This window comes from Chrysemys picta, chromosome 23, assembly GCF_011386835.1.
Source record: "Chrysemys picta bellii isolate R12L10 chromosome 23, ASM1138683v2, whole genome shotgun sequence".
NCBI lineage: Eukaryota > Metazoa > Chordata > Testudines > Emydidae > Chrysemys > Chrysemys picta.
In genome coordinates, this window is record NC_088813.1 from 12717036 (window position 1) to 12741528 (window position 24493).

Below are 24493 nucleotides of genomic sequence, written 5' to 3' on the forward strand. Positions count from 1 at the left end.
TTTTTTAGGGGTCTGTAAATGAGAACCACTGAGTTAGACGATATCCTGGTACAAACACCTGTGCCCTCGTTACACAGGTGGAGCTGCCCCACAGCTAGGACAAGGGAGAGAGACAGATCTAAAACTGCAGCATAGACAAGCTATCCAGTTGCTGTTCCTGAGGGGAGAGCCCCAGGGCGCTCCCCAAAGCCCCGGGGGGGAGCTTGCCTTCTGCCCGGGGAGCTCGGTACTTCACTTCCCAGGCTCTGGAGCCCCAGAGGGAGGCGACAAAGACTGGCTGCGGAGACATCCACGGCAACTGGCCTGGTGCTGCTCTAAGCAGCCTGCGTGCAGGTCACGGTGGGTCCCTGTGCCTGGCCAGCTGGCTGGGTCACGCGTGGGCTGCACTTATATAAGCTGTGGTCGGGGACGGGGTCAGGGGCACTTGAAGGCTTTGCCCCAACAAAATAGTCTCCTGAGCTTAGCTGGGGCTGAGGTCGGTTAGATGGGGTCGCTTTGAACTTTCCCAGGCGTGTGCAGCTCTGCAAGTGTCTGGGGAAGGAGAAACGGTACAAATCCCATAACTGTGTTACTCTGTGTGCAAGCCCCAGCCCTTGACCCTGGTAACGAGCCAGCGATGCTATTAGAAAGGGCAGTAACTTCAGCCTTGGACTGGAATCGCTGGATCTGTTCCAGGAGGGATGGTGAAGTAGCTTCTTCTCAGTGGCCACCCTCCCACTCCTGCCCTGGTGTCGGTGCTGGGTATGGAGACTGGCACAGCACTTCCTGGGGTCCTTTGTCAAGGTTGAACTGTTACCAAACACACACAGAGAGGATTTCCAGCATGGGAGCCACCTCTGAAGCCAATGCTGCTCTCCGGCAGCACCATAGCTCCCAGCCTTAGATGCCGGTTAGAACATGAGATGCAACAGCGTCTCAGGTTTTGTCCATTCCCTGGTGCTTCTAGCTAACAATGAGACAGCAGGTGCCTGCTGGTCTGATTAGCCCCTGGGCAATCAGCTCTGAAAATTACCCCTTTAATTGCTGGATAAAATATTGTGCAAAACACATATCTCATGGCCTTGTCGCATCTCACAGGCAGGAAGGGTGAGTCCTAAGGGAAGCGGATGGGATCCTTGACAACAGTCCCTTGCTACACTCAAAGTCCATGAGTGGAGTCCTGACTAAAATTCCTCAGGGCTGCCAAAGTGTAAATAGGCCAACCCCCTCGGAGCCCTGGCAGAGACAAATACGATTCACCGAGCATCTGCCCAGCCTGGCGCTGCCCATGGGGTCTGGGGCTTTATCCCCTGGGTCCATTTGTCACTATAGCCCGTTTTGCCTGATCCAGTAGCAGGTTGCTGTAGGGTGGGGTGTTGTCTCTCCTCCTTGTACCTTCCTGCCCGGGTTGTGCTTTGTGTCGCTCAGTTTCCAACTCTAGTGGGTGGGCCCTGATTCTCTGTTTGGTCTGAGTTCCTAACACTACAGCCTGGTTTGTTGGTTTTGATCTGTTCTTCCCAGTGACTCTCATACTGTTCTTCCACAGGTCTTGATCTAGTGCCTTGAGGACATTTAGTTTAGGGGGAGGTTGTTGGTTCCCTTGGTCTGAAGTGGAGCTGGGCAGAAAATGGGATTTCTGTCCCGCGGAAAATTCTGCCATTTTGAAATTTGTTTTGTGCCAAATCTAGATGAAAGGTTGAAATATTCACAGAAGAAAAGATTCTGAAGCATTTTGATTTGGAAACCTTGCAATGACTGTGTTGAAATGAAATGTCACAGCATAATATAGAATGTTCTATATTTATCCATAATAATGACGAGCCGATAATAAATAATTTAAACGAGAAAGCTGAAATGAAACACTCCACTTTGAGTTTGAAACTTTTCTGTCCAACATTTCACCAAAGTCAACACGTGCCCGGGAAACATTTTGATTCCAGTGAAACAGCGTTTTCCGATGGAAAACTTCAGTCTCCATTTTTTTGACCAGCTCTAGTCTTCAGTGCAGCAGTGACTTTCAAGTGACCTTGTCTAGGGGCGGGTTAGGGTGTGGCTCGGTTCTAGGTTTTGCTGTCAAGGGGTGGTTGCTGTTTCCGATAACATTGCAGCAGAAGCTGCTTTCTTTTATCGTGTGCTCAGCGAGAGGGAGAATCGGCCTTCTGCAGCCTGGATTCAGTGAGTTCCTGCCTGTGCATTTCTTTGCACAACTGTAGGGGGAAAGGGTCCCAAGTAGTGTTTTTTAGCAGTTAAAGTTGGGCCTCAGACTTCACTCAGATGGGCTGGGCTATATAAACGAATCCACTTGGGAGATGATTTATTAGCTAATGAATAAGATTAATAATTCCATTCACTAATGCACAGCAGGGTCCCCCCTGCAGGGACTCGGAGGAAGGGCGGCTGCAGCCTGATGAGTGCACTGCAGTGTCTCCATCTCAAACCGCCAAACCATGGATCTGTTTGCCCTGAGGAACCTGCTGGAGGATGATGGACTCACGCCGTTCCCACCAGGGGTTTCAAGGCTTCCTGACATTTACCCAGCACCGGCTTTGCACCAACTACTCTGGGTGATTTACAGCCCTTTGCACTCCACCGGCAGGACTAACCTGTCATTCATCCGTTTATCAAAAGGTGGCCAGGTCTCCATCACTGCCAAGAACTCCATCACCTCCCTGGCTCCCAGCTTCACAAGGTGGGGTTCCTCTCTGGTGCCCCCAGACAGACCCTCGCCAAATTCTAGTTTCCTGCCTCATCCACCCTCTAGATTCCAACCTTTCCTCTGCACCCCTGTTGGGAAAAGCCTGGCCCATCTCTCGGCCTTCTCATGCCTTGACTAGCACAATCTGCCCGCATCTCCCCGCCCCAAAATGTCACTGCTTAGCTCATCTTCCTCTCTCAGTGCTCCAACCACAGCAGTCCTCGCACCAGCACCCTCTCTTCTGCAGCACCAAATTGAAGCTCCTCCTCTCTTCCAGGGCTTTGCATAACTCCACCCTAAGTAGGTAGGGCCCTAGCCCAGGACTTGGCAGACCCAGATGCAATTCCCAGCTCTGCCACAGATGTCCAGTGTGACCCTGGGCAAGTCACTTAGCCTCTCGGGGTCTGAGGTCCCCGTCTGCACAACAGGGATAACTCTCCTGCTCACAGGGGTTGTGTGAAGATAAATACATTAAAGATTGTGAAGCATTGGGGGATCGACTGCCAACAAGCGCTATACAGAGTTAGGTATTATTATTACCCTTTCAACCCTCCTGCTCCTTTGTACCCTCTCTTCTACCTGTTCCCTTTGCCTCCTCCCCCCACTCTCAGCTTTCAACCATCTTTCCTGACATCCTCTATTTTGGGAGTACCCTCCTATCTCCAGCCCCTAAGCACCCTTCCTCTCTTACTTGGGATCTTCCCTTAAAACATACTCCATTTGCCAAGCCTCCTGCCTCGCTCCTCAGTCCCTGGGCAGCCCATGACCGTTGTCCCATTTATTGTTTCCATCTGAGTTAGCTCCTTGGGGCAGGGGCCTTGGCTTAGATCTTCAAAGGTAATTAGGCTCCTAACTCCCCTTGACTTCAGTAGAGGTTAGAAGCCCGAATACCTTTGCAGATCTCGGCCTTTGTCTTCTCTGAGCGCCCCCGAATACCCTTGTGCCCCTCTCCTGAGAACAGCAGCTGTAGCCCCCAGGGGCTCCGACACGGATCAAGGCCCCATTGTGCTAGGTGCGGTGCATACACATAATAAAAGAGTCCACGGGGTTACAGTCTAAAGCAGCCATATTCAGACCTCAGGAGCCAAATCAGCGCTCACCATTACCCCCAAGAGCCCCAGGCAGGCGAAGTCATTTACTCTAGTACTAGGTAGCCACTCACAGGACCTTTGACTAGCATGTGCTGCAAAGAGCCGCAGGAGACCCATTAAAGCGCCAAGTCTGAGTCTCACCGATCGAAGTGGACAAGAGGGGAAACAGAGGCACGGGCAGCACGTGACTGGCCCAAGGTCACCCACCGTGGCAGAACCAGAAGGGGAACCCAGGCATCCTGACCCCAGCCAGGTCAGCTGCCCTCCCCATTAGCTCGCGCTGCCCTGCCCGGAGCGCCGAAGGAGGAGCAGGAAGGGCCCTGTCCGTGTCTGCAGCACCGACCCCCAGCGGCTCAGCCCAGCCTGGCGCTGGTTTCCAGCCCCCGCCCGGGATGCAGGGCAGGGCTGCGCTGGATGGGAAGAGCCCGGCAGGCTCCAGCGCCGCACGGGTTAACCCAGCTGGCCCCTCCGATCTAGGCGCAGGGCGGGCGGCCCTATAAAGCGCCCCCGCCAGCGGAGCAGCGGGGCTGAGGCGCGCGCGCCGCGTCCCGGGGAGACCCAGCAGCGCAGCCGCTCGCGCTCCGGCTCCGGCTCCGGCCGCCCGCTCCGAGCCGGGGAGATGGAGCCGGCAGCCGCTGGGAAAGGCTCGTCCGCGGCTGGCCAAGCGGCCGGCGGGGCGCAGGAGGCCGGGACGCCGCAGCGCTGGGAGGAAGCCAAGACTTTCTATGACAGCCTGACCCCTAAAAAGAAACCCAAACCAGTAAGAGCCTTTCCTTTGCTGCGGGGGCTGGAGGGGGCAGCAAACCCTCCCCGTGCCGGGAGCAGGGGCAACCCCGCAGGATTTGAGCCACCTGAACCCCCCCCCCACACACACACACACCGACCTGTTGCATCGTTTTCTGAGATGCCTTTGCAGGCTGGTGCCCCACCTGCCTCAGCCCTGGGAGGATGGTGCCCCGGGCTAGGTTGCTCCTGCCCTGCTGAGGACGGGCCTGGAGCCCGGCGGGCTCCCGCAGCAAGGTGCTCCCCGGCTTCAAGGGAGCTGCTGACCGCAATGCAAGACCCGCTGGGTGCATGTCACAGGCGGAACACACCGGCTATTCCACCGTAGCCAAGGCAGGAGATTCCCGGCCCAGGTCCAAGCTCCATCTGTAACCCCATATCGTAACCTCCCCACATCTGTAACCCCCGCTGGGTACCCTTGCTGGAGTGCGGGGGACCCCCGTGCCCACGTAAAAGGGGGTGGGTTGAGGATGGGTGACAGCCCTAACGCTGAATCTCCTGGCAGCTCCAGTGAATGTCATTTGAATGTGGCTGCTCCTGGTCTATCTCATTTGTCTGTGCCCTTAGTCTAAGAGTCCTGTGTTATCTAATAGGCACTGAGTTGTAAACCCCTCCGCCTGGCACAGGTTTAATAATAGAAACTCCCACAACCAGCAGAACCTCCACAGGAACCGTGGGCTGGAAAACAAGGTGTAGAAACCCGCCTGCTCCAGTTACCTGTGGTCAGGAATAAACTTCCCTGCAAGCTGCTTGTTTGTGAAATGCCCCTTCTGGGGTTCTTGCCCCTGCCTCTAGAGCATTAGTTACTGGTCACTGACTGAGAGAGACAAGGTCCTGGAGCCAATAGACCCCTTGTCTGGTCCAGTCCGGAAATTTCTGTGTTTATGGTCCTGCAGGCCTGTCCCCTGATAAGCCCTGAGTGCATGTTATAGGGGATCCCAGCTAACACTTCTGTCTCGCACCTGTAACCTCAGGTGTGAACTCGGACAGAGAGAGACTTCGTAGGCTGTAGTTCTGTGGAGACCTACCAGCTCTGGGCATCGTCTCCAGCAGACCCATTCCTTACGTGGAAATCTTGTCTGGTTCCTTGAATCCTGCAGATGGATGATGGTCGCTGGCTTCAGCCTTCACAGCTGTAGTGGGAACTGAGAGGGGATAAACCAGCCTGGGTTATAACAATGATCTTCTGCCCCTTTCGTGCAAGGCTCTCAGACAGCTTCAGCCATTAATGCGACCTCTCAACACCCTCACGAGTGGGGAATTAGTATTATTATCTCCATTTGACAGATGGGGAAACTGAGGCATGGAGCAGTTAAGTGAGTTGCCCACAGTCACACAGTCAGTGTGGGACCAAAAGCCAGGAGTCCTGATTCCTAGTCCTGGGCTCTGGAAAACACTCCCTCTCTCTGAGCACGTTGCCAGGAATCTTCTCTGTGGGATCTGCCATGACTCCATGCCCAGCGGGCTGGTTTCAGGCAGGCTGGAAGGTGCAGGTGCCAACAGCCATGCAGAGCGCTTCCATTGCAGCTCTGTTGCGCTCAGACGCAGCTGGGCACACCCTGCGAGGCAGCTGTCACAGCCCATGATGAATGGGTGCAAGGCATTTCCCTGTATTATTTATATAGTGTTCTGAAAACGCATAAGCATCCCAGTCATCGCAATGAACTTTAATCTGACCCCTCAGCGCTTGGTGGGGGCCCCCAGGCATCTGTGGTCTGTATAAGAGATATTTCTAGGTATCAGTAGTCGGTCTATCATCTGTTCGGTCCCTCTGTCTGCGCTGTCTTCGCAGGCCCAGGGGAAATGCCCGTCCTCTCTGCTCTGTGCTGGGAGTGGTCTCCATGTCAGAGCTGGGACCCTGGAATGACGCCAGCTGATCCCACAGCCCTGCTGCTTGTTGGATATAAGACCAGGCGAGCGAGCCGGGTGGAGAGACTCGGGGGCATCTTCCAGTCCCGAGAGCTGGTGGGGAGGGGGCTGATGATGCTAGTAGAGAGCCCTTGATTTCCATAGCCGCGGAAGTGAATGTGGGGTAGGCAGGAAGAGGGTGATGTCGTGGGGCTGTAAACAGCTAATGGGGGTCACGGGTGCATTAAATTGGGCCCAGAGGCACCTAGGCTATGAGGCCACCCATAAAGCATCATTCCATCCAGCCCTTCACCCCCCACCCTCCCCACACACCTTTTTCCAGGCCCCTATCTAGTCTCTTCCTCCCAATGCCACTCCTTTTCAGTGCCCTTCCCAGTGGGCCCCTGTCAGCCCCCCCAGCAGTGCTGGTTCTCACTGCTGCCTTGGGTCTCCCTCCAACCCCTAGGGCTGGGTCAGGACTTAGACCCATCATTCCATGATGCTTACAATGCCTTTGAATGGCCTCAGAACTCTCTCCAGTGACCCCATGTATGAGAACCAAGAGGTGAAAATGATCCATCTGTAAATAGCATACAGGACCAAGGCAGCCCCTGAGAAAACTCATTTTCCCTTCAAGTGCTGCTCCCCTCCCCTCTCTCCTTAGCAGAGTCCCAGTTCTGCCATCAAGTATAACTGTCCCCTTGCCCCAAGTCATGCGGCTCCAGCCTTTCCCTGCAGAATAAATCCTCTTCGCCCTCCTCAGAGGGCTGATCCCATCTCCATGTCTCCAAAGGATCTGAACCCATTTGTCTTTGCTGCCACCTGGTGCTGATGCTGCCTGCCCCCCGACATACAACTGGTCCCAAGACGGGACCCTGGAACTAAATCCTCCTGAAGTGTTGGAGAAGGAGCTGGAATCCAGAGCTGGAGCTGAATGCAGATTTCACACCGGATCCCTAACTCTCTAATGGGCCAAATCAAAATGCCAGATCCAGGCATCTCTGAACTTGGAGGGAGGGGAGGGTCTGAATCCAGATCAATGTCTCAATTGTGTTGGTCAGGTCCATTGTTACCCAGAAGCCTTTGAGAACTACTCTGCAGGGACTGATGGGTGCAAAGTGTCTGGAGATGGGAAAGAAACAAAGGCCTGGGGGCACCTGCTGCAACGGAGAGTCAGTAAGAGTCACTCACAGCTATGCCGTAGTGTCCCTGATACACTTTGTGGCTGGGCTCAGGGACAGCTTCCCCTAAACTCCTGCCACTGACATCCCAGAGAGAGGGTTTTCTTGAGGATGCGTTTGCAATCCTCAGCATGACACCTGCACAGTTCCAGCCTCGGGTCATATTAATTTTTCATCATTTTTGTGTTCATAAATATCGGTCCGGATTCTCAGCTGGGGTAAATTGGGTACTGTGACAGCCCCGTCTTGGCCGACCCGCCAGTGACTGAACCGGCAATCTCCAGAACTAAAAGGGTGAGCTGCTCCGGCTTGAGCGAACCCTCCTAAGGGGCACGATGATCAGACACAGCCTGGGCCCTGGAGCTCACGCTCATCGGTGTCGAGTCACACCAGCAGAGGCTCTGGCCCATAGCGTATAAATAAAAATCCCATTCCTTTAGTAGTAACAATAAATGACTGTGTTACCCTAACACCGTTTGAAAAGCGAGCACGTTTTCACCCCCATGGGGAATCCGGCGTTCAGTTCTGCGCCCCTTGTGATCAGAAGGTTATTGACAAACTGGAGGGACTTCAGAGAAGAGCAAGAGAAATGATCCGAGCGGTTCAGGCATTTGTGAGGAAAGCATGAAACGCCTTTATGGTGATGGCCCCCAACGGGGAGAGAAGTTTGCAAATATTTGAGAGGAGGACGAGGGATGACTTAGGCTGGCCTGAGGGGTAGAGCCGGGAGAAATGGGGGGAAATTAGGAAAGGGAAAATGTAGGGTGAATGCCCAGGGAAACTTCCTGACCGTGAGATGATGGAATCGGGTCCCAGAGGAGGGGAAGAATGACTAGTGCATTGCCCAGTCTTGTTTTAACTGGTCCAAGCAATGGGGCTTTAGACACTAGGGAACAGACACTCCCTGGTTGGAAGGACCTTATGGGTTTTGTCCTGTTTTAGTGAACAGTCCATCGGTGCCAATTCAGATCAGGCTGCCCGCTCCTGAGCTGTCCTCGAGATGCCAGGCTGGACACCTGGAGGCTCTCAGGAGCTGCCCAAGGCCATGGCAGCTGCCCACTGAGTGGCAAACACGAGATGAGCCATATCTGGAGATACCAAGTCAGGGCAGCGCTTTGTTCTGCAATGCTCCATTTTCCCAGGATGCCGTCTGCCTGCTTCTCGATTCATCAACTTCAGCCTCGCCTGCTCCTTGTGTGTGTTTAAGGTGTTTCTCTGTCTGGCTGCGCGGAACATGTCTCCCTCAAACTGGGATTTCCCCTCAGTTCCTGTGAAGTTCAGGGATCTCTGCACGTTCTTGGTACCAGCATGGGAGCCAGCACTCTATATGTCCCAAACTCCTGTACCTTCGCTAACTGGAAGTCAGATCTCCGGTCTGGGTTTTTGGTGGCATTCAGGATTTCCGGGGCTTGGCCATCAACTCTTGGAAGGGTATTTAGGAATTGTAACCACAGCAGCTCTCATGTAACAGGATTAGGTGACCGGATTAGAGGAGCGCCATCTGGTGCAACGTTTGAAGCTGGCTTTGATGGAAGGGATCACTTGCAGTTATAAGTATGAAGGTGGAAATACATAGACTCCCTGGAAATCCTGGCAGAATTGTCTCAGCCCTTCATCTTTTTGAGGAGGATAAAGCAGTGCTGGGTCTTTCAGATGAGACCTTCATTCTGCCTGTCCTCGGAGGACGTTAATGCTTTCTTTAAGAAGATGTGCCCCCTTCCCCCTCTCTGGGATCCTGGCCAAAATTCCTGCACTGTGTGCCAGTTGGCCATCATTCTCCACCCCAGAGTTGGCTGCATTTCAGCGATGCTGAGTATATGTAATCTGAAGTGCTGTGGGATGAGAGACACTATAGAAATGTACAATATTCTTAGTTTTAATCATTCCCCCCTCCTCTCATTTCTCTATTTTTCTTTCTGTGTTTGAAGTAGTTTTATTTTAACGTAACTCTCTGTTTAGGGCTAAAGCTTTTCGAAGAAAATAAAGACTGCGCGGGAGGGTAGGGGCGCCTGGCAAGGAACGATGGGAGCTGTTGGCTTGCTCACTACATAACCAGTGCAGCCAAGGAGATAAAGTGCTGGTATAATGTGTACAGATGTGATTGTACAAAACCCAAATCACTGAAGCTGCGATAATGGCTTAAAGGAAGCAGGTACTTGCCAGACTGCTAGCCCAATGACTGCTTGGGAGGAGGATTAGACATACATCTGCAGTCCCCAAGGTTTAAATCCCCTTGTAGCATCTCTCCGCATTGCATTGTTTGCTGATGGCTAGTGCTTCCTACCTTGCTGTCCTTGTCTTAAGATGCTGAGTCCAGACATGAACAGAGCCCTAGAGCACAGCACCATCTTCCCCTTCACTATCTGTCTATAATATTTCTGTTAAGCTCTTTATTAATCCTCTGCTGCTGCAGCCTTCGGTCTGATCCTCCAATGGGAAAGGAAGAGGGTAGAACAGCTGACCTATTTTTTTTTTTAAATTCCAAAATGCAGAATTCAGTTTGATTCAGCTCAGCAAAGCCCTCGAGCTGCTTTCCAGACACTGTTGGATGACCAGCATTAACTGACCTTGAGTCCCCTTGAATGCGGCTCTGAGGATAAACAGTGTTTATTCTGAACTATCCAGTCTCCTGGCCCCAAGGATCCCCACACCAGATGAAGGTCACTGAAGGTCACGCTGGGGTGGGATGCTGCGTAGGGTCCCGTGTGGTCTGACAGCGCATATGAAGTGTGGCTAGGAGGTCACTAAAGAATACAACTGTTTATTAGGAGGAGAGGCAGCATAGTCTAGTGGTTAAAGCACCAGCGTGGGAGTGTGGACTCCTGGGTTCTTTTCCTGCCTCTGACCCAGGATTGCCATATGACTGTGGGCAAATATCTTACTCGCCAAGCCTTGGTTGCCCATCCATAAAGTAGAGCTAAGAGCTGACTTCCCCCAGACGGAAGGGTGGTAAATAGAGCAGGTAAAAAATAATCACTGGAACAATCTTCTATTAAAACTGCAGTTTTATCAAAATGGAAATGTTTCTTGGGGAATGGGCTGGTTTTGTGACACTTCTCGATGAAGGGAGGGGAGAGTTGAAACATTTCAATCGTGCCACTTTGATTTCATTTGGACTTGTATTAAAATGTGAATTTAAATATTCTGTTAATGTGATGTGTATATAGGCCACTTAATATTGCAATATAAAAGTTGCATTGAAGTGACTTATTGAAACATTTAGTTTTTTACCCCAAAATGTTGATTTTTGGGAGCATTTGTCTTGTGGAAACTTTAAAATTTCTGACTTTGCTCCAAACTGGAACAAAATGTTGTTGTAACGGTTGGAGTTTCCTACAGAAGGGGAATTCTGCTACCTGACCAACAAGAATTGTGACGCTTAATTCATTAGCATGTACGGTCCTTCTATAGACAATGTTCTAGAGGTGCACAGTATTACTTAGCAGGCGTGAACAGGATTCAACAGGTTATATGTCCTCAGAGGGTGGAAGCGTGGTGCTGGACTGCTGGACAGCTCTGCCTGTCCACTGCTACAAAACAACAGAGGGATACACCAGAAATGTAGGGTGGGATACAATTGGGTATCAGGCTTAATGACCCATTTCTTGCTGCATTTATTACCTCTGAAATTTACCCCTTGGGGGGCCTGTACCTTTAAATAGCAAGGAGAGAACCTGGAGCATCTTGTAAACAGCTACACAAGTCGAGGGCGCCAGTGGCACATAGCCATACATGCAAGGTGTGTGCAGCACAGAGAAACATGCATGTATGAGAGCAGAGCCGGATTTCTCTGTGCCATACCACGCCAACCCCAGTGTCTTTGAAAAGGCACGTGGCATGGCTTTCCAGAGCCTCCTGGGTTTGTCTGATCAAACTAAGTAGTTGTGACATTCACAACACTGACCCAGTTTCATCTTGCAGGAAATTCTTAAACCGCTATTACTGGAGGATGCATTTCCCTGCTGTCCGCCATGTACCAGGAAACAGATACAAATGTCCTATAGCCCGACTTGGTTTACCCAGAAAACTAATTTAGGTTCTAACAGCTGTGCCCATGAACTGGATTAACTGCCAAAGGCTAGTGACAAACTGACCCGGGACCTCTAATAGTTATTAATTAATATCTTAGCTCATAAATGACCCATGACACTGGAGTTATTAATGCAAATTAGAGTTAAGAGCTGGCCCATGACTAGTTAATAACTGACTAAGGCCCCCTGGGTAACTGATCTTAAAATGGCAAATTTGCTACTATTTGCTACATGTGAATTATGGATTTGGTGCGCTATGCTACTAGGCCAAAATCCTGGGCTAGTGGGAGAGAAGGAATTCTCCCCTCTATCTTAGGTTCTTCTATGGTCCCCCATGACCGTGATATCGGAGGTCCTGGATAACCATGCCAGCAAAGCCCAGGAGAAGTCATTTTAGGGAACAACAGTCCATGCACATCCCTGTAGAACAATTGATCCCAAATCCTCTCGGGTACATCTGTGAAGCTCGGAGTGCTGGAGAGGAGAATTTGTCCCATTGTTTTAGCTATATTGAAAGGGTCCTGTTGGTTTCAGGTCACTGCCCTGGGGTATGAACACTGCTTAGGGACACTTCCACAGTTTGTCTGCAAGGCGGTTTTCTGGGCTGTATAATTACCGTGGGCCGGCCTGGCAGCATCTGCCTAAATCGCTTTGTTTGCTGGCATTGATCCTGCTGAGAGAGGAGTAGGTGGGTTGTGTTAATGCTCTGAGGCCCAGCTGGGTGCAAGGGAGGTGGGAGTGACACTCTAGGGGTGGTAGAGGATCAGGGCTGAGCAGGCTGGAGAAGGCCCAAGCCTTCAGAGCAGCTGAGCCTGCCGAGAAGGATTGAGCTAATCTTTGTTCTCGTGCTGCTGTTTTTAATAAAGTTAAATGCTCGGGGGGGGGGGGAGGGGTGAGTTTGGACTTTGCAGAGCATGTGGACTGTGTTTGTATAGCAGGCTGGGAATAGGGTGACCAGATGTCCCGATTTTATAGGGACAGTCCCGATATTTGGGGCTTTGTCTTATAGAGGTGCCTATTACTCCCCATCCCCGTCCCAATTTTTCACACTTGCTGTCTGGTCACCCTAGCTGGGAATGACACCAGCTCATCTAGCTATACCGACAGCAAAATAACAGCAATATTGCCCAGGACAACCTAGTAAACAGGAAGCCTCGAAATCAGAGCTGAAATAAACTGAGAGTAACATTGAAAATCTCACTCTTAGATACTCTTGGAAAAGGTTTTTTGGCACCAAAGTGCCTAAATCCCATGGGCGGTGCCTTTGGAAGTCTTGCTAGGTGCCTGTCTGCATTGCTAGATACCTGAATCGCTTTGAAAATCGGGCTCTTAAGCACGTCCCTTCCTAAACTCCATTGACTTTCAATGAGACTTAGGCTCTGAAGTGCCCAAATGGCGTCTGAAAATGGGACTGAGGCACTTAAATCACTTAGGCACTTTTGAAAATTTTGCCCCTACTGGGGTTGGGCCCATCTAACACACTGTTCCGTACTGTCTGGTTTCTAGTTTTCACTGTCTCGGTATAATAACCCCCGCCCTTCGATATCCCCCAAATCTTAACCTCTGGCCATAGGTTTTCATCCAGGTTCAGCCCCCCCAAACCTCTTTACATGAAATCATGGGAAACTGCATGCTGCAATTCACTGTCCACATGCCCTCGCATTTCAAATCGGTTCTGATAACAATGGAACTGGGCCCCTTTGCTGGTGCCTCGAGATGAGCCATAGATTGTTGTAGCCCGGCCGTGTCATCTCTCTCTAATATTGACTTAAACTAATAATTCCTAAATAATCTAACAGAGAGTGGGATCAGTCAAGCCAATGCACTCAGCATAATGCATCAGTAATACCTTGCAATCAGCTAAACTGCTGTGTCCCGGAGCATAAAATCCCTTACCGTATGTCTCCGTACGTGCAAGAGATGCCAAATTCAGATTTTGGGGGCTGTCTTGAAAACACAGTGGGCCTAATTCTGCTCTCAGCTATGCCGCTGCAACTCCACTGCTGCCGCTGGAGTTGCGCTGGTGCAGCTGGTAGTAGGGTTTGGTTTGGTCCAGTCTCTCAGGACCAAGGAACACAAGAGGCTAGATTGTTCCCCAGTGTCAACCTGATTTATTGTATTGGGGTTGTTTCCAAGGAGTGGGTCAGAGACGTCCAGGGTGGCGGCGCTGTTAGCCACAGTGTGCTCAGCTGTTGTCTGACCTGGGATTCAGAGATTCTCTGCCAATTCCAGCCCTCTCCCCTGCAGATGGTCTCTATGCTGGAGGGAACTCTGAAGGTGTTGGGGGGTGTCTCATTTAAAATTTCCCCATCAAAACAAAGAGGCCAGGCTGGTTTCCCGGTCTCAGATGGAGTTCTCCTCCTGGACACAGCTAAATCATGAGTGGCAGAGATGACTTATTCCCAGAGGCCATAAAAACACTGCCCAGGCGCCAATGTTTGCTTTCTCTGTGAGTGCCCGCCCCCCGTAGTGTCACAGGCTTTGCTGCAGGCCAGGAGGGATCGGCTTTGTTAGATTCTTGGCAGCCCGTCGCTGGGCTGTCTGCAGAAGACTCACCGTTCAGGATGCTTTCCAATTGTTTTGTCAACCAGCGAGTTGCCGCCGAGGAGCCATTTTGCTTTTGAGACGCCACAAGCACATCACCACTTCGCCTCCGGGGCTGGCGTGAGATTAATCTCCTCTCTCCGACTCAGAGCTGAGCGTGTAAACGCCTCTGGGGGGAGATGATGTCTTCATCCCCTCAGCAAGGTGCCAATCCCCCCTCCAGCGCAACAAATGTGTCAGGGCCCGAGCCGCACCTAATGGAAGTCCATGACAAGACTCTTCTTGATTTCTTCAGTGGGGTGTTGATCAAGCCTTTAAAGATTAATAACGATTGCTAATCAAGGGTGGTTTGGCTTACCCTGGGCTTGCAATACCCGTTCACTGCCCTCCATCCAGACACGACAGCCCTTCCTCAGGGGTTTTCCAAGCATTGCCGGCACTGGCTGGTTTTGAAGCCTGGGACAAAGTCTTTATAGTAGCTCAGTTCTGGCTGACCTGACACAGTCTGTGATGGTTTCTTCCCAGTGTTGATGGGAAGCTCCGAGCATTGCCACTGCACCGGGTCAAGTGGTTTTCCGAACTCCCTCCCACAATGCAGTGCTTAGTGTTTTAAAATTACCCAGAAGCCCCTGTTTGCAGCAACAGGGCTGGGCACTTGGGGGAAAGGTGCCCCAGGAATGCCAGAATGACAGGGGAATGGGGAGGATACTTCTATCTGTCCAAGTTTTGCAGCATCACAGGAGACACAGCGGCTATTCTGTTCATTTGATGCCCCTGACGTAACTTCATAATTTGGTATAGACACGCCCTAAGGACCACATTATGCCAGGTCTAATCAGGTGCCATTCATGGTCTTCAGCTGAGTTGCACTCATGGACACCAGGCCTGAATTTGGACTTTAGCATCAAAGGACACTAGATGCTGCATGAAACCAGGAGGCAAAAACCCATCACATTCTATGCAAGATGGCCCCCAGAGTTCCTTCAGCTGGAAACATGGAGAGTTTTTCAACAGCTGGGGGAGTGCCAAGTGACCCCTGATGGAGAGTGCAGGGAACGGAAATGTCTCGGCTCAGAGGGGCCATGGGACTGAGGAGGCTGACCCTAGAAATCTCTTAACTCGGAGAAGCCCCAGAATGCAAGGAGTGCAAATGTTCCAGCTCAGAATGCACTTTGGGATGAAGTGCTGACAAGCATTGGCTCCCTGCCTATAACCTTAAAGCAAGCAATATAGATTTGTGCGTGATTCCCAGCACACAGTCCACCCCACCCCAGCCAAGTGAAATGGAGGCAATCTGTGTGAATCTTGGGCCCACAGGGCTATGCTAAATGGAGTTTAATCGGGAGTGAGAAGATTGGGATGGGTTTGTTTTGAATAGACACATGCCCAGTCCCTACATTCTGATCTAGAGAACGATCCAGAACTGATGTTCCTAGACTTTGGAGAGGGGTGGGCCTGGTGCTCCATTTCTGGCCTGGCATTTGATGATACCCCTACACGCTGGAACCGGGTCCATAATCCTGTGACCAAGGATGGAAAATGTATCCTGTATTAGTGATGCAATTTCTGTCTCTCTCTGTCATGCAGCCAAAGCCTGAGAACGCAATCACAATCGCAGTGTCCTCACGGGCTCTCTTCCGCATGGAGGAAGAGCAGAAGATTTACACAGAGCAAGGGGTGGAGGCATATGTGAAATACCAGCTGGACCATGAGAATGAACCCTTCCTACCCGGCGCTGCCTTCCCATTTGTCAAGGTGAGCACCGTTGCTCCAGCCCCCTGAGATCCTTTGCTAGGGTGACCAGAGCGCAAGCATGAAAAATCGGGACGGGGGTGGGGGTAATAGGAGCCTATATAAGAAAAAGACCGAAAAATCGGGCAGTCCCTATAAAATCAGGACATCTGGTCACCCTCTCCTTTGCCTTTCCAAACTCCCTCACCACCAGAGCAAGGCACAAGGACTTGGGCTCATAGCGTCCTGGATAAAACTGAAGGTAAACACCAACCTTAGAGAATTCTGCTCTCATCACTGTGGTATCAATCCAGAATAGGTGTATTGGCTACAGTGGAACTACTCTGGATTCCCACTGGTGTAAGAGAGCAGAATTCAACTCCAAGAATCTAGAAAACCGAGGGAGAGAAGGAAAATACCCTGAGAAAACTTTAAGGGTAGTGGCTTCCACTGAACAGCGCGGATTAGAACTGAAAAATTCAGTTTAGGTAAAAATCTTCCCAACTGCCGGCTTTTTAGATGTGCCCAAGGAGTCCTGAGCTGTCCTTGTTTTGTGTCATGTAGAAGATTTGATTAGACTCTTTCTCTGCCTTTTGAGGGCCATGAAGGAAGGAGATATGGGTTCTCTTCTGACAGGGCTGTCTTCTCTGAAAGCGCCAGAGCATCAGTATTTCAGAGAGAAAGCAAAGGAGTAGTGGATGGACGGATGGATGGAATATGGGCAACAGGGCCAGTGCTACCATTAAGGCAAACTAGGCGGTTGCCTAGGACGCCAAGATTTGGGGGTGCCAAAAAGCGGTGCCCCCAATTTTTTTTTTACAGCGTTCCTGGGCTGGGCTGCCGGCGGTGCACTGACACGTGCGGTTCGGGCTCCCTCTCCCAGCGCAGTGGCCGCTCCATGCAATTATTGTCATTGCCGGTGGGGGTGGCGTGCTCGGGGAGGGGGCGAAGCAGAGGTGAGCTGGGGTGGGGAGCCCTGCAGCAGCTCCCCCCCACACACACCCAGAGGCACACCCCCCCCGCGGCAGATCCCCACCTCCCTGGCCCGGGGAGCTGTGCAGCAGCTCCCCACCCCAGCTCATCTCTGCTACGCCCCCTCCCCGAGCGCGCGGTTGCTGGTCCACTTCTCCCACCTCCCAGGCTTGCAGCGCCAATCAGCTGTTTGGGGAGGAGGCGGAGCAGAGGTGAGCTGGGGTGGGGAGCTGCCATATGGTTCCCCGGGGGGGGAGCTGCCGCAGGGGGGGCTCAGGGTGCGGGGGACCTGCCGCGGGGTGGGGTGCCTCAGGGCGGGGAACTGCCGCAGGGCTTGGGGGGGGGGGGGGGGGAGGCGCAAGGTCGAAGTTTCGCCTAGGGCACAAAACTTCTTTGCACCGGCCCTGATGGGCAAGATGTGGCACAAGCAGGAGTAGCTAGTGCTGTCAAATTTATTTTTAAAAGGTGAGAACTTAGCAGACACATACATCATGGGGAAACAAATTGCTAACTCCACTTGAGGGACATACCTAGATGAGTTCTGACCAACATTTAGTATCTCTGTTCATAGCTACCCAGATAGTAGTAGAGGGCAGATGGGAACACGTTTACATATGGCTCTATCTGCCTATAGTCAATCAATGGGCATCAGGTTTCAGCTCTCCCCCGTCCACTTCTCTTGTTAAGGAGTATGTGCGTGAGCTGGTGGCTAGATCACTCTTCCCTCTTTCTTTGGCTTGTAGGCCCTTGAAGCTGTCAACACTCAGTTGCGAGAGCTCTACCCCGACAGCGAAGAACTTTTTGATATTGTCCTCATGACCAATAACCACGCCCAGGTCGGAGTCCGCCTGATCAACAGCATCAATCATCACAGTAAGCACGGAACGACCCTGAGCCAGAACCATTGAAATGACTTGGGAGCTGGTGGCCACTGGGTCTTTGGTTAGTGGCTGGGATGGTGGAGAAACTGGAGGGCAAAGCTTTCTCTTCTGTTCCCCCTGCTGTTCTGTTAAACCATCCAGCAAGCCCCAGTCTCCTGTGGCTTAGACTAAAGATGGTTGTAAACTAACCCTCTCCAATCTTCGAGGGTACCAATAAAATGTGATCCAGGTCTGAATCAACCTGGGTTCTGCTTTGGCAACATCAGCCCCGTTTTGGGCCATCTCTTCTTGGGAGGATGAAGCCAAAATCAGACCAGCTTATGCAGTTCCTGGGCACTTGGATGGAACGAGACCTGGATCAAACCACACTTGGGTACTTTCCAGGATCAAAAGCCATCTGATGAGGTTCTGCCAAACTCAAACCAACCTTGATTTTGCCATATCCCTAGTTTAGATCTGAGTTCTTGGAGTGAATAACCCCGGGAATGGAAGGAATGATGGGTGGGTATAGAAGCAGTATAATAATAATTAGCTCTTGTCTAGCACTTTGCCTCAGTAGATCTCAAAGTGCTTTACAAGCAGGTCAGTGACATTATCCCCATTTTACAGGTGGAGAAACTGAGGCAAAGGGCGGTGAAGTGATTTGCCCAAAGTCACTCCGCAGGCTAGCGGCAGAGCTGGGATTAGAGCCCAGGCCTCCCGAGTCACAGCCTAGTGTCCTAGCCACTAGGATGCCCTGTCTCTCTGTATGTCAATATTGACTCAATACCACGTGCCCCTTTGGGGCTTTCCTGTGTCTGGGAGGAGGATGGCTCACAGGAGGACACTGCTAAGTGTAGTGTGGTGCAGGGGCTCGGTGAAGGGGTTACTGACAGGTGTTGGGAAACAAGTGGCAACAGCTACTAGGTCAAAGGCGTTGTGTCCAAGCAGTGGTGCTACTGTGTCAGCATCTGTGACAGGGCTGGCCTGAGCCTCACCGTTGCCAGCAGCCATGGGGCCCCCACCTTCTGGTGGCCAGGCTGCCCTGTGCTCATTTGCCATCTCTTTTCTCTGGCCTGGTGTCAGAGGGGGAGAAAATCCCCCATCTAGTTCACTCCCCCACTAGTGGCAGCTCCTGGGCCCCCTGCACACCATAGCGCTGGATAACAGCCTGGGCCCTTGCTGGCCCATCCCAGCTAATTCGGTGCGTCCGTCCGTCCTCAGATCTGTTCATCGAGAGGTTCTGCATGACGGGAGGGAACAGCCCCACTTGCTACCTGAAGGCCTATCACACCAACCTGTACCTCTCCTCTGACGCCGAGAAAGTGAGTGAGGCCATTGAAGAGGGTGAGTCTGACGGTCAAACCCTGGGTGGTAGTGGGTGGCGGGCACAGCCCACACCACGTCGCTCTAGGAGTGCGGTGTAAGGATCTCCATCCTCTGGGTCTGTGCAGCAGCTGGGTAGCGGAGGCGTCCCACACCCTGTCTCCATCACGCCCCTGCCCTTGCTGAGGCCACGTGGGACCTCTCGTTCCCCTGGAGACAACAGCATCTGCTGATCTCTATAGCTTCTCAAAGTGCAGGTGGGCTGCTCTCCTCGGCTGGCTGCTGGATGGATCCTGACTCCTTCCATGCTGGTGGGAACGGCGGAGGTGCTGAAAGCACCTGTAAGATATGCAGCAACAAATGATAGAAACCTATGTAAATTCTGCAATCTTCGCGCCCCCCCCCATCCCCACTAAATATTAGATCATACCCAGGGCTGTGAAGCAATAGGGCATGGAGGGAGGCTACCACCTAAACAGAACACTAGATCCTTCATCCAGGGGCTCATGTCTTCACCTAGGTATTGACGTGCCTCTGGCTTTCCTAAATGCTGAGGTGAGGGTCCAGACGCAAGTGTCCAATGTAAGGACCAGTGTTGGCCTGTCTCTGCTCTGTGTGTGTCCAGTTCTGTTGCTCGGGTCTGCAGGAGGAGGACCCAGGAAGCACGGTGGGAGGAGACGTGCCGCCTGTCACATTTCTTTCTCGTTCCCCCACAAGGAATCGCCGCGGCCACCGTGTTCAGCCCCAGCAAAGACGTGAAAGTGTCGGAGAACCAGCTGCGGGTGGCGTTTGACGGGGACGCTGTCCTCTTCTCGGATGAGTCGGAGCAGATCGTGAAGGCGCACGGCCTCGACATGTTCTTTGAACACGAAAAGGCTTATGAGAACAAGCCGCTGGCCCAGGTACGGCCGATCGCCCCCCTGACCCGCTAGCCCCAGGAAACAGTTCTGGGGCAGGCAGCGCTGAGAACTGGCTGACTGCTCCAGCAATTCCCACTCCATTAGCCCTGAGCACAAGCCAAGGGGGGAGAGCGGGATGACGCTGATGCTGGGTTTCCAAGGAGATGGCTGTGAAAGACGGGGGAGTTCAATGGGAGTTAGGTGCCTAAAGACCTCTGAGGATCTGGGCCTTGGTTCCTATATACTTGGCTAGGGGATTCCCACAGCAGGGACAGGGCCTTTCCCAAAGCATGGAGATTGGGGGAGGGATGAAGGTAGCTGTGAATGACAGTGTCTCTTTGCTTGGGTAGGGGCCGCTGAAAGGCTTTCTGGAATCCCTGGGGAAGCTACAGAAGAAGTTCTACTCCAAGGGTCTGAGACTGGAGTGTCCGATTCGCACCTACCTGGTCACTGCCCGGAGCGCTGCCAGCTCTGGGGCTCGTGCCCTAAAGACTCTCCGCAGCTGGGGACTAGAAACCGACGAAGCCCTGTTCCTGGCTGGGGCCCCCAAGGGGCCGCTGCTGGAGAAGATCCGTCCGCACATCTTCTTCGACGACCAGATGTTCCACGTGGAGGGGGCGAAGGAGAGTGGCACCATCGCGGCCCACGTCCCGTACGGCGTAGCACAGAAGCAGAGGCGGATGGCGCAAGAGAAACAAACCAAGAACAGCAAGTAGCGTTGCTGGCGGTGACTGCAGGTGCTCGCTGGTTGGGTAGCTACCCAAACCATCCCTGACCAGGGCACCGTGCGTGGATTGATATCCGGGTCTGCAGGGGCTGAGCGTCTTTGTTGATTAGTATTGAAGTTGTAGGTGCCTTGTCCGGGTGGGTTGAAGGAAAGGTTTCCTTTTGCCTATGTGTGTTGCACTTTATTGACCGTCTCTGACCCTCCAGCCCCAAATCACCCCCCATGCCCCATGCATAAAGGTCAGAAGGGTCAACCAATGCCTAATCCCTCCTCTGCTACCTTTGCTCCTGCGTCTCAGCATCAGCCGTTGCTGACTTGTGCCACATTGGCTGTCACCTCATCTCCACACCTGCCTCAAAACCCTCATGCCTAAGCCCAGCACCAGCCATCCTGATCCTGCTATGCCTCCTCTGGGGTTCCGGGGCCCATAAAAACCCAGAGAGGAGCTCACGCTTAAGTTCTGCACCAGATGTTCTCCACAAAGCTTGGAGAACTTAAACCAAAACCCAGCCAGACTTGATAAGTCTACAGGAGGGGGGACCTTGCATTGGACAGGATCTGTGAGAACCGGGCTCCCCTTCTGTGGATCTTATATTCCAACCCAATTTAAACTTTTGGTGCTCATTTAAAAAAAAAAACAGGGAAATTCCCAGTCCAAGAACTCTGATATATTTAAAAAAAAAAAAAAAAAAGAAGTCAAGGCTGACAATGTGTTTCCGTGGAATCCAGCTTACACGCAGGAACAATGATCCGCTATTGTTACAAAACATTGACAGTTTTAAATTTTAAACGGACTGGAAATGAGGTTAAGGGATGCAGCCAATTTCCCACCACTGTTGCTGCCCCCACCCAACCTTCAGTTTATCTGCTCATGTTTGAGAAAACAGAAACTCTAGATAGGAAAATGTCAAGCCCTATTTCCTAGTCAGCGTTTTGGGCCAATATGTGATGGCCCAAATTTGGGTGCTACTATTGGATACCTAAATCCATAAGTGGCACCTGGAAAAAAAGCCTCTCAACCTGAGCATCTGAAAACTGAGCCACATAAAATCAGAAACCACTTTTCAAAATGTGGCTTCCTGGCCTCTGGACCCAGGCTGGGAATATGTGTAAGTTGAAAGACCGTCCCAACCTATGGTGGGTGAGGGGGGAGAGACAGATATTTTCTTGAAATCGACAATTACATCCGCTGAGAATTTGAGCCTGAGTCTTTCGTTAACCATAGCAAAATTCAAGTTTCATTCAAACCGAGGCCACTGTGCAATTGATCGTCCTTCTCCTGGTACTTTCCTAAAACCTGTGGTGTCTCCTGAAGTAGACAGATCCTGCTAACACAGTGGGAAAGAAGTAAATCCCCAATTCCGAGAGGTTTCAGAGGGGTAGCCGTGTTAGTCTGAGGTGGGTTCTAGCCCACAAAAGCTAATTCCCAAATAAATTTGTTAGTCTCCAAGATGCCACAAGGCCTCCTCGTTGTTTTTGCCACTTCAGAAAGGAATCAGTCAGAGAACTGTTCTGAAAGCCGTGTATGGAATTCACTCCACATTCTTAGTGCAGATTGGAGGAACGATAGAAGGTTAAAGATCATTTTAATAATGACTCCTTCCCTGTGGTGGTGGTCTAGGTAGCACAAGTAGCAATGGTCATGGTTAGGATTGCCTGGCACTTACCATTATAAGACCACGTTTTCAATTGCTTAGAACTTTACCAAACTTAGACCATTTCATTGGGGCTGAAATTTTCCACATGAGGTGGCTGCCTCTGTCTGACTTTTTTGCACATTTTCAGTTAAAATGGTTCGGCCATTTCCAAGGATGAGATTAGGGCTAGGGTAATTATGTATCAGCTGAAATAATATTAACAATCAACCATACGCTTCACCACTTATCCTGTTGGTTTGTTCCTTGCACTAAATCCTGCTTGGACAATGAAAGCACTGGTAAGTTTTTTATCTTGTTTCTCTGCTCAGTTTCACGTTGAGATTCACTCTGCTGCCGTGTTGGGGTTGCAGACACCTCAGGGGAAGGTTTTAAATTCAAACCAAAAAACTTGAAAGAAACAAAATATCACAAAACCATTTCTATTAATATTCAGTTTTATGAAAAGTAGGAGGAGGTTCGGTTGGGGTCAAAACTGTCTGACAGGGATCCTTCCAACCAGCCTGTCGGGATACGTGCAGGGCTTCCTTATAAACATCCCCAAGGTGCTTCCTGTAGATTGGCATTGACTGACATCTTTGGAAGTTCTGCCACGTGCAAGCAGTCCAAGTCAGATCTTCCCCCAAGTCTAGAAGATGACATTGCAACAGGAAGTACTAGTTGTAATGAAGAGCAGAACGGTCTGCTAACATTTATGAAATTGTATCTGTCTGGGTCTGGGACTTGTTGAAATATTGGCGTGGGGGCAGGGGGAGTGTTGTGATTGAACATAGCCATCTGTGTAAGTGTGTATATGGGAGAGTGATTGTAACAGGTGGTCTTGTGTGTGTGTTTGAAAGAGATTGTACATGGATGCGTGTGAGTATGTGTGATATATCCTATATACGTGTGTGTGTGTGTGTGTGTGTGTCAGAGAAAGAGAGATTGTACATGGATGCATGTGAGTATCCGATTGTGTGTGTGTGTATGCACATGTGTGTACAATAGTGTTACTTGCGGGGGGTGAGTGAGCAAGAGAGAGTATTTAAAAACAGCACTCTGGGGTAGAGAGAGCTTGTCCCTCTCAAAAGAAACCCCAGTAACAGGGGTTTGACCTGCTGGCCAGCAGACCTCAGGTCTAAGCCGCCTCTAGCTCTGGGAAAGAGCTTGTGCCCAGTTCTGGAGGCGACAAGGGGAGGCACAGACTGTGCGATGCCAGCACCACGGCCACCAGAGGGCTGCGTGACTTGCACTTTAATTTTGTTTCCAACACTTAAGACAAAAAGAGAGAACTGCGGAGGGCCAGGAACCAGCGTATTGAGCAACTCCTGCTTTGCCTCTTCTCATTCACTGCCAGCACGAGGCAAGTACACCCAGAGCTCCCTTCCCTGCTTGTCCTGGGGGGAGGCCCCAGGAGATTGTCCCCAAAATACAGGACTCTGAGAAATGAGGACTGCCCACTGTAGTGCGTGAATCCTGCCTGTATTGAATGGGTTCGTTGCCCTACTCATGTTTGACCTTCACCGTACAGTTTTGTCCATATTGCTTCCTAGGGTGCCCCATCATTGGCTGACTTGGATTTCACTGCTTTTGTGGCTGGCTTGCTTGTGTCCGTCTGTCATCTCCTAGGTCGGGATGGATTTTCCGTCCTGCCAGCAGCCCCCTTGAAATGATCACCAGGACCCTTAGCTCGTCACACCCTTGGATGGCTTGGTGGCATTTCTTGCAGCGAACCAGCTGCTACTGGGCCCTCCTGGCTGTTGTGGTGTTGTGTGGGTTTCACTCCTGTGTCCTCTGATGGTTTTATCTGTGAATGAACTGGTGTAGCCATGGAAATTCCTATGTGTGTTTGTCTGTAATAAACTACAGCTGGTACTATTCGTTGTCCCCTGCTGGAATTCTTGGGGGGGTCAGGGGATGACAGGCCACAGATGTTCTATTTGGTTGCCAGCCAGGAAGGGGTTAACCCCCACTTAGCCCCTCCTAGGTGTTTTAGTAGAATAAGGAGGCCGGGCTGGGGATCCCAGGGCCAATCAGCCACCCAGAGGGGAGGTGGGAAATGGTTTAAAGCAGCATTCTGGGCGCTGGAGAAGCACTGGGAAGCGCTGGCTGGAGAAGTGGGGTGTAACCCAAGGTGGCTGTTTCTGTCTGAGCAGCCATCGCCCGTTGTAATTTGGACTCGCGCCTCAAAG

At 51.6% G+C, this 24493-nt stretch overlaps 1 protein-coding gene across 1 annotated transcript; it reads left to right on the forward strand.

The window, feature by feature from the left end:
• The first annotated feature begins 4286 nt into the window (after positions 1-4286).
• On the forward strand, positions 4287-24181 carry NT5C1A (5'-nucleotidase, cytosolic IA). The gene is made up of 6 exons (XM_005302116.5): positions 4287-4525; positions 15740-15907; positions 17599-17728; positions 18940-19062; positions 19759-19943; positions 20291-24181. Exons 1-6 carry the CDS (start codon positions 4385-4387, stop codon positions 20654-20656), a joined length of 1113 nt encoding a protein of 370 aa, XP_005302173.1. The 5' UTR covers positions 4287-4384; the 3' UTR covers positions 20657-24181.
• Positions 24182-24493: the final 312 nt, after the last annotated feature.